General features: G+C 42.3%; 1 protein-coding gene across 11 annotated transcripts in view; it reads left to right on the forward strand.

Annotated features, from left to right (window-relative positions):
- RBFOX2 (RNA binding fox-1 homolog 2) overlaps positions 1-18,453 on the forward strand; it is a 174,311-nt gene that overhangs the window by 123,843 nt on the left and 32,015 nt on the right. For all 11 annotated transcript variants that reach the window (XM_055807842.1, XM_055807845.1, XM_055807838.1 and 8 more), the window contains one exon: positions 12,678-12,731. In XM_055807842.1, the coding sequence (XP_055663817.1) occupies positions 12,678-12,731 (54 nt within the window). The remainder of the gene's footprint in view (positions 1-12,677; positions 12,732-18,453) is intronic.

Consider the following 18,453-nt stretch of genomic DNA (forward strand, 5'->3'; position numbering starts at 1 on the left):
GCTTTATAAGGTCTTTGAGGAAGAGTTTGTTCACTTGAGTATAGGTGACTCATTCCATGTGAACACAGATAAATGAGCTAGATGCTTCGCGACCTTACCTTCAGGTGAAGTTATCTATATGTCATCATCATCAGGAATATTTCACTTGTTGATATAATCATATGGTAGTATTTCTTACTACTTATGAAGTTAACAGTTGCTGCCTGTTTAAGATGCAGTGCAGCGGACTCAAGTCAGGAGAGACCGCAGCTAAAGTTCCTTTTGCCATCTTAGGCTTTGAGTGTATACCTTGGTCCGAACTGCCATCTGTGTCAGTGTGTATGCATGCATATACACACTCTCATGTATAGAGTAGTGTTACAGTATTTTAAATGTGTCAAATTCATGGACTTCAATCTTAGGCTGCTATAAATGAGAGAAGAATTTGGCTTACCTGTTCATAGCTTGGACAGTATAAAGTGAGCAAAATGTGCAGGAATGATAAAAATTTCAGTGATGGTCTTCAACAAGAGTCCCAGTTGCTATATATTGTGAGAGATTTTTGCTCCTTGTTCATGAAGCTTTTTCTGTCCATAAGAAGCTATTTTGTGGCTGAGACCAAATGGAGAGCAGTGGCCAAAATGCAGAAAGGCAGGGCTGCAAATGGGCAGATAGGAATCTTAAAGTACTCAAAAAGAGTAAGTTTCAAGCCTTCCATGTGGGAGGGAATAACCCCTGAAGCATTACAGGCTGGGGGCCAGTTGTCTAGGAAGATGCTCTGCAGTAAAAAATCTGGGGGTCCTGATGGACAACAAATTGAACACAAGCAGCAGTGTGCCCTCGCAGCAAAGGCAACCAACTGCACGCTGGTCTGTGTGAGTGGGTAGCCAGCAGGCTCAGGGAAGTGATCCTTTCCCTGTCTTCAACAGCTGTTGGACTGCATCTGTAATACTGTGTGGAGTGTGGGCTCCCCAGTACAAGAAGTACACTTCATCCAAGTGAAACACTGGAGCAGGCCCCCGGGGGGCACCACTAAGATTGTCAGGGGAGTGGACAATGTGGCATGTGAGCGGAGTCTGAAGGCTGGGCCTATTGAGCTTTGAAAAGAGGAGGCAGAGGGGGGATATTTTTGTTGTCTGCAACTACCTAATCAGAGGATATGGAGATGATGTAGCCAGATTCTTTGTGGTTGTGTGTAATGATGAGATGAGAGACAACAAACCCAAGTTAGAACATGAGAAATTTCTATTAGGTATCAGGATTTTATTTTTTTTTTTCTATGAGGGTAGTTAAATAGTGGAACGTGCTGCCCAGAGAGGTTGTGAAACCTCCATCCTTGAAGGTATTTGACTTGACTGGACACAGCCTGGCCAATCAGAATCTCTATAGACCTGCTTTGAGCAGGGGTTGCACTAAATGACCTCTGGAAGTAGGTTCCAGGTAAAATTAAGATTCTGTGATTCTGTTGCAAGAAGCCTGGGTTTGCTTCTGCATTGTTCATACGTTAAATTGTCACACTCTTGACATCTGTGGGTGTGTTTTCAGCATGAAACTCATCTCCTGGCAATCTGTGATTGCTGAATCTTCTCGGTCGCCTGTTCTGCTTTTGTGTTTTTTAGCTTGCTTTTTGCTGCTGCAGGGCTGTGCAGTAGGCAGTTCCATCCGGTTTGGAGAAACTGGTTGCTGAAATCACAGCCAGTTCTTGGACCACCTGCTACAATCTGTATTTAGCACGTCCTGCTCTGTGCTACTGCTGCTGCCCTCTCCTGGGAGCTGCATTGCTTACGTAAATTGTTCCACGTTGTTTCTGCCCCTTCCCGTGGGACCGGTGCTTGCCTTGACACCTGGCCCCTTCCACACTCTTTCACCTTGATGCTGTTCCTCCCTGTGCTCCTGGTGTGGGGGACGTGTATGATACGGAAGTGACAAGAACATCGCTGTCCTGGTGATTCTCACCTCTGCTTTGCCGATGGGGAGACCCAGGCAATTTGAATGAACTGCTGGCCTGAGAAGTGACTTGTGGAAAATGAAGCCTAACTGCTTGCATTAAAGTTTTCTATCCTTTTTTGTGCCCATATAGTGCCATTTGTACATAGAAGGGGTGTGGAGATATGCTATATGAGTTAGTTTCTGGTTGTTCCTCAAGTTATTCGTTATTTGTTTGTTGGTTGTTGTTTTTTTTCTCCCTAAACATAATCTGAAGTTCCAGCATAGTGATGTGATTTTTAAGTGGAGTAAATGACATATTGCCTATAAAACCTTTTGCTAGTTCACCTGGCCTTGTGTTTGCTGAGAGGTATGCCTACTAGAAGAGTATTCATCTTTTGGAGCACAAAAACCTCCCATGTGCCATTTTCCTGTAATAGAAAACTTTGCTCTTTGCCAAGGAAATAATCAATGGTTCTTGCACATCTGTTTTTCTCTGTGCTGCTTCTCTCAGCATGCTCAGAGCCTCAAGCAGGAGCACGTTTCTCTCTGAATCCTCCTTGCTCCTATTTCTTTTTCAGGATCAGGATGCTTTCCCTTGGGTGACTCACTTGAAACCTACCCTTTCTCCTACAGGGGACTCGTGGTTGTCTGAGTCTTCAGCTGTGGCTAGCCTGTAACCCCCATCTTCTCCCTCTCCCTTCTGTATGTCAGGTCACATCTCCTCAACGTCATATCTGAGAGACTCAAAATCCTTGCCTGGAGTGATTTTCTCAAGCTACTGTACAAAGAGAGGAATTGGGTAGACAGCAAAGCCATGGAGGAAGAAATAAATGTGATGCTAGGGAGGGAGTAAAGAAGTCCCCTGAGGATGGAACAGCATGTGAGAGGTCAGCCCAGTCCTGGGGCACAGAACGTTAGCTAATGCTTTCATCCAGATTTGAGCAGAGGTGGTCTTCAGACATGTTGTCCCATGTGTGATTAAATGGATATTACATAATGCTTTCTAAACCTTCATAGTTTGAGAGAGCTGCAGACATAAGGATTTCCTGACAAATTCAAATTGAGTTTCAAACCATCTCTTGCCTACTGTGTGTTTCCAACAGATCCCCGAGATATCCTCAGGAATGGAACAAACATTTCCTTATGTATATGCTTCTTATAGGGAGGCAAATAAAATAGGCTGTTTAAAACAGGTAATATTTACTTGACATTTCATGATACCAGTAAAAAGACTTCCAGAAAGCTTCTAGAAGGAATAGGTCATTTTTTAATGCACACAGCTCTGCACCCACTGTGGAATAAATCAATAGTTGACCTTGTTCTAGCAGATAAAGAAGAGTTAATAGCTGACCTGAAATCCCACGGTTGCCTAGGTACCAGTGATTGTTATTTGTCTGTATTTGCTTTGCGCAAACAGAATATGGCATCAGGCAGTAATATAAGGAGCTTTAGAAGAGTCTGTTTCTTTGAGTTTAAACAATTGGCAGGATAACTGTCTGGGAAGGTACCTGTAAAAGGGAAGTGTTACTGGAAACTAAAGTATTCAACAAAATCATACTGATAGCCAAAAAGGCATGATTCCACAGTTGATGAAACGGTGTTAATAAAACCTCAAGCATTCTGTACATTAAACGGGGAAGAAGAGGAGGAGGAGGAAATAAATGGCAGCAAATATAATTGCAAACTTAAATGAAGCAGGTGAGAAAGGAACTGTGCTAATCATGGAGATATTGGTGATGCAGGTTCAGAGGAGGACGCATATATTTTTTTTATATGCAAACAGAAAGGGTCTAGGTGTAGGTACAATACAAAATTCGGAACAGTTGTGTTCTCTCTTGAAAAAACCCTGCAAACTAAAACAAAACAAACAAACAAAAACCAAACAGAAAAACCAACCACAAACCACAAACTTGCTGTGTTTATGATTTAAGAGGAGATATTTGTACCATATCTGGTTTTCTGTATAACAAAGGAGGTTGAGACAGTGTTTGCTAATATTTAAAAAACAGTAGATCTAGATAAGGTACATCCAAAGATAATAGCCAAAGCAAGGAACTCTTTTATTCATTAATGTTAATTTTTAGCCAGTTCTTGTAAGCTAGGGGAGTTGCAGAAGGCTGCAACGCAGCCCACCAGGTTTCACTATTGAAAAAATTGAGGGGGATGACCCAAAGAGCTACGAACTATCTATCCGTATGTTGATCCTTAAGATAAAAAGAATTTAGGATAGTTTTTAAAAAATCAGAATATGAAGAAATGGTTTAATATCTATTCAGAATGACTTTGTAAGATGTATATTATCTTAGACAAGACATTATTTGTCTGCATTTTGACAAGATTGTACAAAGCAATGCTGATAATAGTTGAACATTGTTCAACCAATTGAATTCGTCCAAGTGACCAATGTTGATTTTTAAGAAAGAGAATATTTACCTCAAACATAGCACACATTAGAGGGATTAAAAAAGTCTTCAGTGCCTGCTAATAGAAAGTAGTATGTTGGGGAGATGTCAGTGTCAGTTTCCCCAGGGATCTGTTTCAGTTGCAGTCCTGTTCAGTATCTGCATCAACCCATGGAGACAGTACTATTAAAATCTTGACAGTAAGGTTTACGGTTAAAAAACTATTTGAGGAGGAGGAGGAAACAGAAAGATAAGGTTACTGTTAGAGAATTACTTGAAACGCCTGGTTAACTGATGACAAATCCAGCAAAAAAGTGTTCGATGCAGCTCAGTGCAGAGTACTGAATATGTGGGAACCAGGCTGTGCTTGTAGGATGGAGAGTTTTCTTTGGAAAACACTGATTTAGGGGAGTACTCCAGTGATCATTGAAGATAGTTGCTTCAGCAACTCAAAAGTGGGTATTGGACTGCAGGAGGGATGTGATTTTGCTCATGTTTAAAGTTGAAAAGTCAGTGGCTGCCTAATTTTGTTCAGTTCTGAGATCAGTTTAGGACCAAAAAAAAATAATAATCTAGGGCTTGGGAAGATGAGTGGCTTTTTAGCCATGTAAGATGTCGGGTATGTGATTTATTCAGCTTCTTCGAGAGGTTGGGAGATGACAGGTCTGTTCTGTACAGGTGCTTATGCATGGTTGATACTTGCTAATAAGGGGGTTAGGTCTTGTTTATAGTCATAATAAGATTTTCCAGTTGGAAGCTAGGATTTAACACAATTAACCTTGAAATGAGAGAAAAATTCTTAGTAATTTAAACTAATTTAATGCAATGAAACAACTTACCAGGGAGTGGAGGAGTTGCCATCAGTGTTGAAAACAAGTTAGGAACTCTTTTCAAAGTCTTACTATCCAGCTTCTGAGGGACATTCTTTGGCCTAGTGTGTGTAAGGACTTTGACATGGTGGTAATGGTCTTCTCTTTAACTGCTGGTGGGCTGTCCCCTGCCTTTTTACTGTTCCCCTCAGGATCTTTCCAGCCCTTTCGGCTTGGTGCTGTGGTAGTGTCTGTACTTGCACCTCATGGCTGATAGCTTCAGTCCTTCCCTCTTAGGCTTCAAGAAGCAGCTTTCCTCCCAGTATAAAATTGGCTGGAATACTTTGGTCAGTTTTGGGACTTCAGTGTCAGATGAACTTCAGAGTCTCCTGAAGAAGGTGGAGGTTGGGTTTGAGTGCCTGCAGGAGGTAAATCCATCTGTTCTCAAGCTGAATCGTGAATTGCTCCCACAAAAACAAGCAAAGAGTTCATATGGGTGTCAGTGCACTAAATCCTTATCCGTTATGAGAGCAACAGTATGAGGAGTAAGAATTGATGTTTCTCAGGATTTACCATGATGAAATGCTCTTTGCTCAAGAATCTTCAACTATTTTTAATAAAGGAGATAGCGTAACATAAAGATAAGGACTATATTGATGACAATTGCAGATGAAGGTGGGATAGCACAGTGTAGGGTGTGCATTCTCTCAGGCTCTGGCTTCAGAGGAAGCTACTGCCTTCTTTAAAACATGCTCACTATATGACTACTAATTGAAGGCTGTTAAATGCTTCTGGTGGAGAACATAATCAGCCCAGCTGATAAAGGGTTTTTACGCATTATCAGCTACAGCAGTAATAATGTATGGCTGGTTTGTATAAAAGGTGACCATTTTGTCACATTTAGTAACTTTCAGTTAATGAAGTTATTAATAACTTCGTTTATTAGAGGTGTCGAAATTACATTTTTTTTAAAAAGATTGGATTTTAATGGAGGTAATGTGATCCTTTTCATTCTCTAAGCATAATTCATATATCTACTGCGAGGCTCTTGATAGTGTATGTTTGTGGTAGACCACTGCTTTGTATGACCCAAGAAACACAGCTCTGGGAGCTCAGATATTTTTGGAAGCTCATGTATCCTTCAGATCTTGCCCTCTGGGGTAACATTTTGGCACTTTGCACTTCCTAAAATATCTCAGCAGATATAATTTCTCATCCAACTTCATTATGGTGTCAAGAGTGCAAAACACCTCCATGAGCATATAGTTTGAGGCTAAAGCAATAACAAGCTAGACTAAGTGCTTCCTCAACTAAGAATTTGGTAGAATTTTAAGTCTGTTTGCCAGCAGATAAATTTAAATACACAAGTAATTTATGATACAAAAATATTGGCAATGGCAGAAAACTACTCGTTAGGTATTAAGGGAAGTAGGTAAATAACATGGTAGAAAAAGAAGCTCTGACCTGCAGCTGTTGATGGAGTCTGGCCTGAAGTACAGCAATGGGAAGGTTTCTGAAAGGGACCCTGCTGAGTGGCTTGGACATCTGAATGACAAAGTCCTGTCTTCTGGATATCAAGATATATTTGAGTTTTTTCATCTCTAATTAGTACTGGCCACCGATTACGCATAACAAGTCCCACGTGCCGGTATTGGAGAACATTCTGACACAAGGTGGCCTCTTTGATTCTTGCTTCCAAGCTCTTCCAGTGATGAGTGTGCGCTCCAGCCCTGTCACAGGGCAGGACTTTTCTTCTTGCTGATACTGGTTGGAGTTAGAAGAGGCACTGTTGTTTATACTGGTGTGCTTCCCCAGGGCAATTTCTGGAATCAACCTTTTGCAAAGGGCTTGTGTGCTCTGTGCTGCTTGAACATCCTGCTTTGTCTGCACAGCTACATTGGGGACCATGGTACTTCTGCACGAGGGTGCTTGTGCCGCTGCAGCTGTCAGCAGCTATTGTACTGTCTGTCTTGCTCTACGAAAGTGAAGTGCTGATGCCACGGGACACAGAAACTTCTGTAATGACCATCTGGTGGAAGGCAGCGATGACAGGGTCATAAATTTATCTAATACTTAGGTTTTCATATAAATTAGTAGAAGGGTCTGCAGTGATACTGGGCTGAATGTCATTTAGGAAGCAGTGCTGTGCTGTAGCTGGGTTTACTTGCATAAAGGGCTGGGTAAAATTACATGGAGTGCCTTTTATAACCCGGTTTTATATGGATTCAGTCTACATGTCTGAGTCCTCTCAAACTGAATTTTGAATGTATGCTGGTTTTGTGGGCAGTCGCACCTCTGGGGATATGGCACAAGGCAGGAACAAGGAGCTGCAAGTGTAGACCTGGAAGGGTAGCCTGGTGTTAAGATCTCTGGAGTGGTAGCCTGTGTAACTGTTCACCCCATCTCACTATTCCATGTGAAAATCCTTTCTTTGTGAGTAAGAGGGTAACAAATGACTGAGAAACTATGTTCTTCATTGCTTTGTTTGCTGGGATGGCTGTGGTCTGTAAATCCTGTTAGAAATCTCTGCTCTTTGTGTGGCTTCCTTTTAAAGTCTAGTTTCTTAGAAAAACCTGTTTTGTTTGGCAACAGGGCAACCCTATTAAGGGCTCCTTGGTGCTGTTTACTGTCTTCCGTTAGTAAACTATGGTAATGCTTCGGTTTATAAAATCCTTGATGCTTCTATTTTCCTGTCAGCAAAGCTGGTGTAGCTTGGCTGAATTGGGCTGTAGCAGGGTGGGCCCTACTATTTTGAAGAAACGTGACCCAGCTTCAGGTGAGAAGTTCACATACTGATAGCATTGTAGCTCTGGCAGGCCCCATGTTGCTATGACTAAGCACTCACTAATATGCACTATGATGGAGCCAACTGTTCTCAGCTGAAAGTGTATTCCATGGAGTTGGAAGCTCTAGGGTAAAGGACACTGTCTGCAGCATGGACCTGTCCTGCATATGAAATGCTCTTGCTCACACATCTCAAGCCTGAGGACCTGAAATGGTTTCCCGCACAGGAGGCTGGTTTCCTGGCTATTTTGAATTTTGACCATCTTTGCAAATGGACTGTTTGGCACCTTCGGAGTTTAGATAGCTCACTGCACTTGTCTCAAGTGAATTTTGTAGGGCCAGTACAAAGCTGCTTGGGCATACAGAGTTCTCTTGTACAGATGTGAGGTTGTCACATGATGTCTCACATTACCTTTCATTGTTCCATTTAGCGAATTTGCCTCGTACTCCTTGTTGTTTGCATCTTTAGAGTTAAGTTGTCTGGCACGTTTTTGAGCTGATTTTGAAAGCTCTAGACAGGGAGAGGAGGCAGGGCCAGCTGGAACAGAGCATACAGGAGGGGCCCTACCAAACTGTCAGTGCCTTGGAAGGCAAAAGCTCTCTGGTGCCAGATCTCTCAAATTTATTATATGTAATGTAGTTATGGCCTCTGCTGGAAAAATCTGCTGCCTTCACATCATCTGAGTGGAAAGAAACACACAGCATGCATATACCTTTCCTTGCAGAATGTCCTTGCATCTATGATGAGGTACATCATGTTCAAGCAAGAAAATTGGGTTCTGGTCATAGCTGATGTCTGTTAATATCTTTATGCCTCTTAAAACTGTTATTTCCAATAGCCCCTGCTACTGCAGTAGAGGAGATGATTCTTATTTACCTGCTCTACAGAAAAAAAAACCCTAAAAGCTTATACAAGGTCACTCACTCCAGGGAATGGAGCACTAAGATAAAACAGATGCTATAGCTCCTATACTGTGGTATTACTGGAAGTGTGTGTGTGTGTGTGTGTATCTATCCATCATATGGCATGTGCATAAGCAGTTCATGGAGAAGGTTTCTTGCATGACCTGGCATGTGATGGGAGATCCTGGCTTCTTGGTCACATAGTAAGCTTTTTAAGTCATGGTGGGTGCATTTGTGAGACGTGTCATCCTGCAGTGCCTTCTTCAGAGCCTGTGAACTCCACTGAGAATTTTTTTCCCTAGCTGCTGTGCAGGGTTGTCAGTAGTTCTTGGTAATCACAGAGTGAACAAATCGAGACTGTGCGCACAGCAGTTCATGTGTTCAAGGTTAGAGAGTTAGTCCTCATGGATGACCTAAGCATGGGTGTTGTTTTATTTGGCCAGACCCTCTGTCTGCTGGAAAATACAAACATGCCTGTATACATGATTTTAAAAAATTACTAGGGGGGTATTTGGTGTTGACCCTTGTATTTAGGCAGCCTAGCATTTTCCATACAAAATTGTGACCTTTCACTAAGGAGCTCTTAAAACTTCCATTGTTTGCAGTAGGCTGTTGACATTTGGTAGGCAAAGCACCATCAGAGAACAGAGTGCCTTTTTATGTTCCGCTAAATTAGATTCAGCTTTGAAGGAGATATAAACTGTTAAAATGAACTAGTTCTTTTTTGCTGCTTTCATTCTTCAGGAAAATTCTGGCACACTACCAAAAATAAAGTGCCTCCAGTGCTGGACCTGCTGTAACCGTTGCAGCAGTGAGGACAAGAGCTGTGGTGTTGGGAGCTGTCATAGCAGCTGTTGCAATGGCTGCAGCGGAGTCTCTTGAAGAGCCCAGCTCTCATCCTCCTGCCTTCTGGCCATGCTGCTTTCTTCCAGGAAATTTCATGGAGCAGGAATCCCTTCCCCAGCAAACCTCAGTTCAGTATTTAGCCCCTGCTCCTTCTCTCCCAAGTAGGTCCTTCCCTCCTGCCTCTTCAAACACCCACACCTTCTAGGTAGAAAAGAGATTGGGGCAGTTTGCATGGGTGGATGTTGCCCATTGCAGTAGATGTCAAGCCTGTACTCGCTGCAGCCGCAGGATTTGGTGACCTTAATTCTGTCATCTAGGAAACAACGTATCTCCGTCATCCACCAAGCAGGGAGGCGGCACTGCCACCTCTCACAGAGTTAGGTCACACCACTCGTATTCAGCATTACTGCCAGCTTTTTGTCAGCCACAAGAAATTAAACATGAAAGACAGAATTTCCTGCTGGTGTGGAAACCCTGTGCAGTGAGCTCAGCTGAACAAGGCTTTCGGGCAGCTCTGGCAGTAGTACCCAAGGATCCAGGTCTAGCTGGGTGCGGGGGAGGGGAAGATGGCACAGCATTAATAGTGCACCAGAGGCTGCATGGTTTGTTCTATTTCAAGATGATTCTAATGAGGTGATTTTTTGATGGCTTTGAAGACTCTGTAAATAATCTTGGCATTTGTGTTTATTGAGAGCCTGACTGTTTTAGCATGTGTGGCAAGACGAGGCAGCTCAGCTGATCTGGCAGGGACAGATCCTGCTCTTGGGTGGGGTGTGCTGCTTTCTGCTCCCTTTTGCTTCTCAGAGCCATAATGCTCACCTGGCCCTTTGAGCCATTTCAGATCAGTAAATCATCAAAAATTTTGTATGTATTCCTTTTGTTGAGCAAGTTTTTTGCAGGTTTGGTGAGCTGTATCAGTTAATCTACAGGTGAGAATAAAAACTGGGGCCAGCTTTAGGAAGCTGGTGAGATCAGACAAAGAAGGACAAGGGAGCAGGGACAGCCCTTCAGCAGCCACAAGCTGTACAATTGGTTCAGCCCCTGTTGTGTAACCACACTGTAATAGTCTACCAAGAAAGCAATCATGACCGATTTCTTTCATATCTTGCATATGGCCCAAGCCATATGCAACAAAGACAACAAAAAGCAATCAACAGCTAATCTCCTTTATAGACAAGCCCACACCAAGCATGGGATAGAAATAGAAAATGTATTTTATCTGTGATTGGCACAGCAGTGGTCAAAAGAGGATCCAGTGTGGATCAAGCCTAAGCTGTTGAGATGTTGAGGTGTCAAGGAAGATGCATGTTTACATTAGCATTATTGAAACTTCATGTAATGTGAGATATTGTGAATTTAATTGTTCTTGGGATGAATAAAAGATCAAGTATTGTCCTTAAACAATAGAACAGTAAAAACAACATCTGTGAACCAACATTTGTAAAAGAATAAAATTGTCTCCTTTTTAAGAATGGCAAATGAAAGCAGACAGAAACTATAGCTAAAATCGTTGGAAGCATTTTGTTTTCTTAAAGACAGTTGTGGAATACTTGTTCAAGGGACTTAATAGCTTTTTATTGCTTTACATATTCAGAGCTGCACCCCAGCCATCATGGCTCACTTGTAAATAATCTGGCCACAAGTCTTTCAAGCAGGGCACCCATAAAATGAGCATTATACCCATTTGACTCTGAATGGAAATGTTAATAAAAAATGAGCAGCCAATATTAAGAACAGCATGGCAAAATGAAGAGTGTCCCAGTGCCTGGAGGCTGTGTTCATGATCTTTCCGAACTCGGAGACCTTCCTTTCTTTTCTTGTTGACCCTTCCTTCATCTGCTACCATCTTTAAATCTTGTGCAAGCAGTCAGGATCAAAACCCTGTTGATGGAAGCTTTGGTAAATAATGGGGTAGGAAAACCACTCAGATATAGAATTTGAGTGCAGTATGCATCTCTAGAATGAAGGCTGCTCTGTATATGTGCTCCTTTGAATGAGATCTTAGACCTGGCTTTCTGGAGAGCAAACCTGCAGTTTGGAAATAACAACATCGGCATTTCTAGAGGACACAGAGCATTGCAGGGCTCTGTTGAAGTAGTGATGCCTTTACCTTTGGGTTACTGGTTTGAATCTAGCCAATTGAATGAAAATATTTTAATATATTTCAACATGAAGGGTGTGATCTGTATATGGTTCTACAGCGTGTGGTAAATCTCCTTTCTAGCTTGTAGCTCTCGTTTCCCATTATTGCTCTGCGGTGAGTAGGGAGCTCTTTGGAACCAGTTGTTGAAACAGTGCAGAGTAGTAGGGCCCTTCTCTCCTTAGGGTCTCCAGACTGAGGCAGAGCTCATAATTGCATTATATGTAATAAACTTGCATAGGTTATCAACAGCCAGCTGTATGTCGCAGGTTGAACTATCTTTTTTGAAAAACAAACTGCTGGGAGTTGGCCTTTCTCATGGTTTCTGAATCTGCTATCAATTCTTTCAAAGGCTTGGAGTTTTGGAATGTAAAGGGAAGAAAGGAGATCTAGAGTCTGGAATCCCTGAGGTTGGGGGTCTTATGTGACTGTCCCGTCCAGAGAAACCACATGACTGTTAAGTTCGTCTCGCAATAGCCACGTCAGGAGGAAGATGAAATGCTGAATTAGATTTGGGAAATGTGGATGTCTGAAATTAAATCTTATAACCATGTCTTAAGTGAAACAGTAGAATGAGGGAAGAAAGAATTGTTTAGATTAAAAGGAAGAAAAGAAGAGCTGCCTCAAATCCCTAAAACTCTTCTAGAGATTGTTTTTCTTCCTTTAGACTTGTGCGAGAAAACCTGTGGTCTGTGACCAAGAGGATCCATACGTCCTAGCCTGAGAGAACTGGGTCACGTCAGTGGGATTTTATGCCTTTGCCTGTATGCTAGAAATGGAAACCTTCTCATCTCCCTTCTTGCACTAAGCCAGCCCCCAAAAGGTAGAAAAAAACAGACTGCCAAAAATAAATCTTTTTTTTTTCTCCCCCTTGTCTCTCTACAGCAATTCGGCAAAATCCTTGATGTAGAGATAATCTTTAATGAGCGTGGCTCGAAGGTAAGTCCTGTTTCTGTACCCGCTTCTCTTGTTTTGATTGTAGAGTAAAAGGCAGTTCATTGCCTAGAGAATATACTCTGTAGACATCAGCAGGAATTAGTGTGATGGAGGAAGGGAAAAGCTATTTTGGGGACTGTCTCCTGTTCCCTCTGACTCCAGACTCTGAGCATGGTCATTTCTGGGCAGCATGTACAAATGCTCCCAGACGCTCCCATCTGTAATGTGGGATCAGGTTTCCCCAGCCTTTTGAACAAACGGGGAGTCAGTCACTTGAGCCTTCCTACCAACCCATTCCCATTGCACTAGCAGTGGGTGACCTGTGGGGAAGGCAGACAACGGTAAAACAGCTTTGTGTGATAGGAGACTCTAAGAACAAAGCCTAACCCAGCCCCCCCCCCAACCACATTTTCGTTGCATTAAAAACTGGTGTAGGAAAACTGATACCTCATAGGTGAAAGGATTTAATTTACTCTATTTTGCAGACTTACTTGGCACTTCTGAGATACTGGCCTTTCATGTTTATTTGATGCTTAGGATTAGCATCGTCATTCTACTTGCCCTGCCCCATGTGGACATTTCCCCACTGAATTTGCATTCACACACCTATGTTCATCTTACAGATATATTAAGAGGGAGGCTTTGTTGAGGGTTAATATTAATTTATTTCTCTGAAGAAGAGATTTCAAATGTTGCTCAGGTCAGCTGCAGAGAGACTCAGTGATCTTTGTCCTAATGGGCAATTGGTTCTCATCACATAACCAATATCACCACAATGACAAATTGATGTGATTCTCTCTCTGCCCAGGAGGTTCAGCACTGGAATAGCAGGGAGTTTTGCAGGTCAGGAGTGAGGTGCATTGCCAAAGCTCTATGGGGGAAGCTTGCACAGTGCATGTCTATACTCTGCTTGACTTAATCAATGCTAAGATTCCCATTTTCAATTAAAACAAAATTTCCCTCCTCCCCCCACACACGTGTGTGCACATGTGTGCATGCACACAAGAGATTTTGAAGTTGCAATTCAGCTAAGCAGTTTCGGTTTAGAGTCTATGCCTTTTGCTTGGATTTGAGGTTCACAGTCTTAAGGTGGCCTCTTTGCTTCAACATGTATGCCAGGGTATGTTCATGTTCAGAGCCCTCTGCAAATTTCCACCCGTGTTGCCCAAGATGCATTCTGTAATTAATTCTTCAGTCTCTGTATTAGCTGGAAACCAGAAAGCAGTTGATCTGTATGCAAAAGAAATGAGTGTTAGCCCTTTTGCCAACCTTTGTTTGTGCTTAATACCATGGCTTTGGTTTTGTTTTGCTTTTTTTGTAATGGGACAGTCTGAACAAGTAAATGTCTATATGGCTTACTTAGAGAGTTTTACTTCCCTATGTGGATAAAAATCTATACACTTTACCAAAACAGCTATGCTGAGTTTGTAAATATTTATTCTGCTCTGTGTTGTTCTTCTGATATTTATAGGCCAGAGCTATCCGTGAACTGGTCTTGATTTTAGTCATTTCTGTTTGGCTTTGGGAATAGCCTCTGGCCTCTATCAAATCCCTGCTTGTTTGGATGTAATTGCAAAAGAAAGAACAAAAATAACTGGCCTGGCAAAGTGGTGAGCTCCATCTATCCTTCATCCCCTACTGCCTGTGCTTTTCAGAGCAGTGTTGTCCTCTCCACATGTGAACAACTCTCTCTCATCCATACAGCCCTGTATTAAACACCCACAGGTGCCCTTTCCCTTCTAGGCAACACTGACACTGGAGGCTTTCTGTGAAGGCTTCATTTATGACTATGAAAAATGTACCTTCTTGTGCAGTTGTTAAAGCCTAAGGCTTCTGGTTTTCAGTTAAAACAAAAATTATTGCTGAAGAGTTCCTTGATGAATTTTATCCTGAATCTTTAATAAATACATGAAGAAAAAAAGCGATCCGAAGAGATGTTCTTCTGGTCCTTGACCATGCAGTTTTCTACTGCTTTTTTGTCATCTTACAGCAAAAAGCAGTTGCAAAACTGATACCCTGTAAAGAGGAATGGGGCAGAATCTGAACAGAATGAGAAAACACCCGAAGAGTAATTTTGTGGTATCTTTGCATCCTTCTCTACTCAAAATAATTCCTGTTCTAAAAAAAATGCAAGATTATTCCTGCTTAGCATGAAAATGGGAGGCCCCAGTGTTTGAGTGGGGTGTAGCTGCACGAAGCACCTGGTATTCACATAATGATGGAAAAACAACAGTTTGGTGATCTGATGGTGAAGCAAAGGAAATGGATCTTTCTAGAGGCCACTCACGCACTCTTGGGTTCTTCCTCCACCTTAGGGAAAAACAAAATCTGAATGCATTTTCCTGCCCTGTTGTTTCCATTCTAATCTAATGATATGAAACCTCTCTTTTCTTCTCCTCCTTCTCTTGGGAATCCGAAAGCAGATGCTCCTGCTGCCTGCCTTGTGCTGTGTTCTCTATGCTCCCTTCCCTGGGTTCCTAAGGGTTGTAGAGTTTTGTATATATGTTCTGTAAATATTTAAAAGGTACAATGGTAAATCCCAAACTGCCCTGGGTTTGCCCCCACCCAGTGTATGATGGGGTTGAGCAGCACTTTGTCCCTGCTGAGCTGTGGCAGGAGAACTCTACTGGGATCGCTCCAGTGCTGGTCAGTAGGAGGGACTGGCGGAAGTGTGTGGGTTGCATTCTTCCTTTTGAATCCACCTGAGATGACCAGGCAGTTTTCTTGGACAGCCTGGGCAGGGGTACTGTATCAAACTGGCTGCATCTTCAGGACCTCTGTGTATTTAGGAAGTCTGGTGACCCACGAGAGAGCAGTCTGTGTGTGTCACAGCCATCTCGTACCGCTTAAGTGTTGTTTGTTGACTTTCACAGCAGAGTAGGAAGCAGTTAATAACTAGGTTTGCCGATTTTTCTCTCAAAGCAATGTGGATTCTTGTTTCTTAACTCGACTTCTGAGATTCAATCTGTTTAGTAGGATTATGTGGGCCCTGGTAGACTTCATACTGATATTGCTTTGCTACATCTAAGAAACAAGATACAGACTTTAAATGTCCCTTGAATTTAATTTTGGTTTTTTGTTCTTTAATAGAATGGCATCAGCTGTCTTGTGATGTGTTTGGGGTTTTTTTGCTTGCTTCCAGGAAACTAGCTGTTTGTTTCATTTATCCTGTTTACCATTATGTTTCTAGTTCTGGCCTCTGAGTGCCTTTAAATAGCATTCTGCTCATGGTTGCAGTTTACCATGCACCTCATTGAACTGTGAATAAACACCTCCATAGGAAGTCTAGAGAGAGGATTCCTGCTCCTTTTGTTAGTGGAGATGGCATCCTTTAGATGTGTATTTTGGCGTTGTGCTCAACCGAACAAGGGGACATATTTGCAGAATTAATGCATTCTGCCTGCATAATAAGTACCCTGTGGCATTTGTGAAGCTGCAGGGGAAGGGAATCCAAGCTCTTCACTCATCAGCTGTGTACCACATGGCATTCCAAGATGTGCCCTCGGTGACATTCAGAGACCAAGAGTGTGTAAGCACACAGCAAAATCTTGGCTGAATAGGGAGCTTTTTTTTTTTTTTAAAAAAGATTTTTAAATGATACGAGGTCATATTAGTGCAGATTGCAAGCTTGTGATTTCAGGGTAGTGTTAAGCTTATGTCCCTCGCAGCCTTCCACTTGGGAGACCCAGATCTCCAAGTTCTTGTATAGTACAGAAGTGTCTAGAAGCACTTCATATTTAATTAAAAGATCGGTTGTATACTAGCTTACATCTTGTCTTCACAAAGAAACTACATCTATCGGTGAGTAGAGTTCTAAGTAAAACTGTGCTAACTAAAAATTTGTGCAGAAAGCTGTGTGCAAATGCTTAGGGGTCTATGTTTGCAGTTAACTGTAGGTTAAGGTAAGAATATGAATTTAGATTTTGATAACTGTGCCTAAAAGACTGTATGTTTGCATGTGTGTTTATTTCATCTTTGAATGGATTAGGTGCTTTGAGCTGAGCCACTCCTGTTCTGGACTTAGTTTCCACTCAGTCAAGGGGGTACAACCCCTTGTTACATAAAATAAATTAGAGGTCTTACTTTCACTTTAATTTGATTTTTATAGGTTTTGTTCAGATGCCATCAGTTGAGCCAGAAATACAAATAGTGTTATTAACACAAAGAGGCTTAATAACAAATGAAGTACCAGTGACCACTGTCTCTTTCTCAGGTTACCGCATGCCTTCATTATGCCTGTGGCATGAAGGAGACGTGACCTGTGTCTCTTTTATCCTAGCTCAGTGAAGTACAGTTTCATGCCTTCAACTCTGCAATACTGAACTAATGAGTTAAATTAGTCCATACACTGAACTGGTTTATTTAAGCTTGAATAATTAAGACTGAAGTTGATGGCTTCATAGTATAAGCTGATTTACTGCTCCTGTGGGAGTGCCTTCCCAGTAGCGCTCGTTTCACTGTGTAGGGAGCTGAATCCAGGGTGCTAAATTAGCAGAAAAACTGACGCAGCAGGGAGAGGGAGTGCTTGAGAGACATGAGCTTGTCTTCTGCCTGTTTAACTATGGAACTCGCAGACCAGGCAGTAAGATCCACGACTGTTCGATTGTGGGGGAGGAGGAAGAACACACAACAAGGACAACGCGGGGCCATGAAGCCCCTGACCCGAGTTGGCTGGAGCTGCTCCGAAGCCCCAGCTCTCGCTGCACAGCAGTGGTGGCCGGGCTCCTGCAGTTCCTGCTGGCCTCTGCCCCCTCCTCAGTTTTGCAGGGAGGGATTGGCAGTGGAGCAATGCAACGAGACGGACTGGGGAAATGATCCAGCTTGAAAATAGCCCTGCAGGGTTTTTTGAAGATACATGTATGGGTTTTTAGCCAGCTTAATTCCTGCATCCGATTCACCAGAAAGCACAGATGGGTGCTTTATGCGTATGTGCCTCAGTGCACCCAAAGTGTGCATGGAGGCAGGGAGGAGCTGGAAGAGCTGCTGAAATGGTGGCAGCTTGGTTTATGTAGATTCCTTCACCAGTTTAAAGTGTGTGTTTGTGTGTGTGATTTGAATAATGTGTTTCTGAATTTCATGCTGTGTTTCTGTCAGTGCATTCAGTCCTGCTCATCTCAGGTGGATTATAGCTGAACCCTCCTACTCTGTCCAAATGCCTTGGAAACATGTAGCCTAAACTGCTGTCTCCTTGGCCATTTTTTCAGGCTCCAAAAAGTTTGTTTATTATGGAAATAAGGTGGGGGGTGGAGAAAAAAAGAAAAAAAATTGGTTAAAAACAAGCACAGCAGCTGATGATGGCAAGGCCAGTAGCTGGCTGCGTGCTCCAGTGGTATAAGGCAAAGATGCTGCTGCTGAGGTGACTGGTCTAAACTCCATGACAAATGAAGGGTTAACAATGCATGGATTTCAAGGGGCTTTGTTTAGTTTCCTTTGGTTTTATTTTATTTTCCTTTTTTTTATTTTACTTTTTTTTGTTGTTGTTGTTTTTTGTTTAATTTCTGTGTTCTGGCCACACCCAGGAGAACCGTCTGCTTTTGATTTCTCCCTTTACGGTTACATGGTAAATTTTCTTTCTCATTCTTCAGAGATGGAAACATTCAAATACTATATATATACATTTATTATTTTTTTCACTGCTCATCATGTTGCTTGTTATTTATTGCAGAGTCTGAGGCCAGACTAAAAGGGTGGCAGTTACTCGGTCTCTTCAGGCCCTTTGAATAAA

Source organism: Falco peregrinus, chromosome 6 (assembly GCF_023634155.1).
Source record: "Falco peregrinus isolate bFalPer1 chromosome 6, bFalPer1.pri, whole genome shotgun sequence".
In the NCBI taxonomy this organism is placed as follows: Eukaryota; Metazoa; Chordata; class Aves; order Falconiformes; family Falconidae; genus Falco; species Falco peregrinus.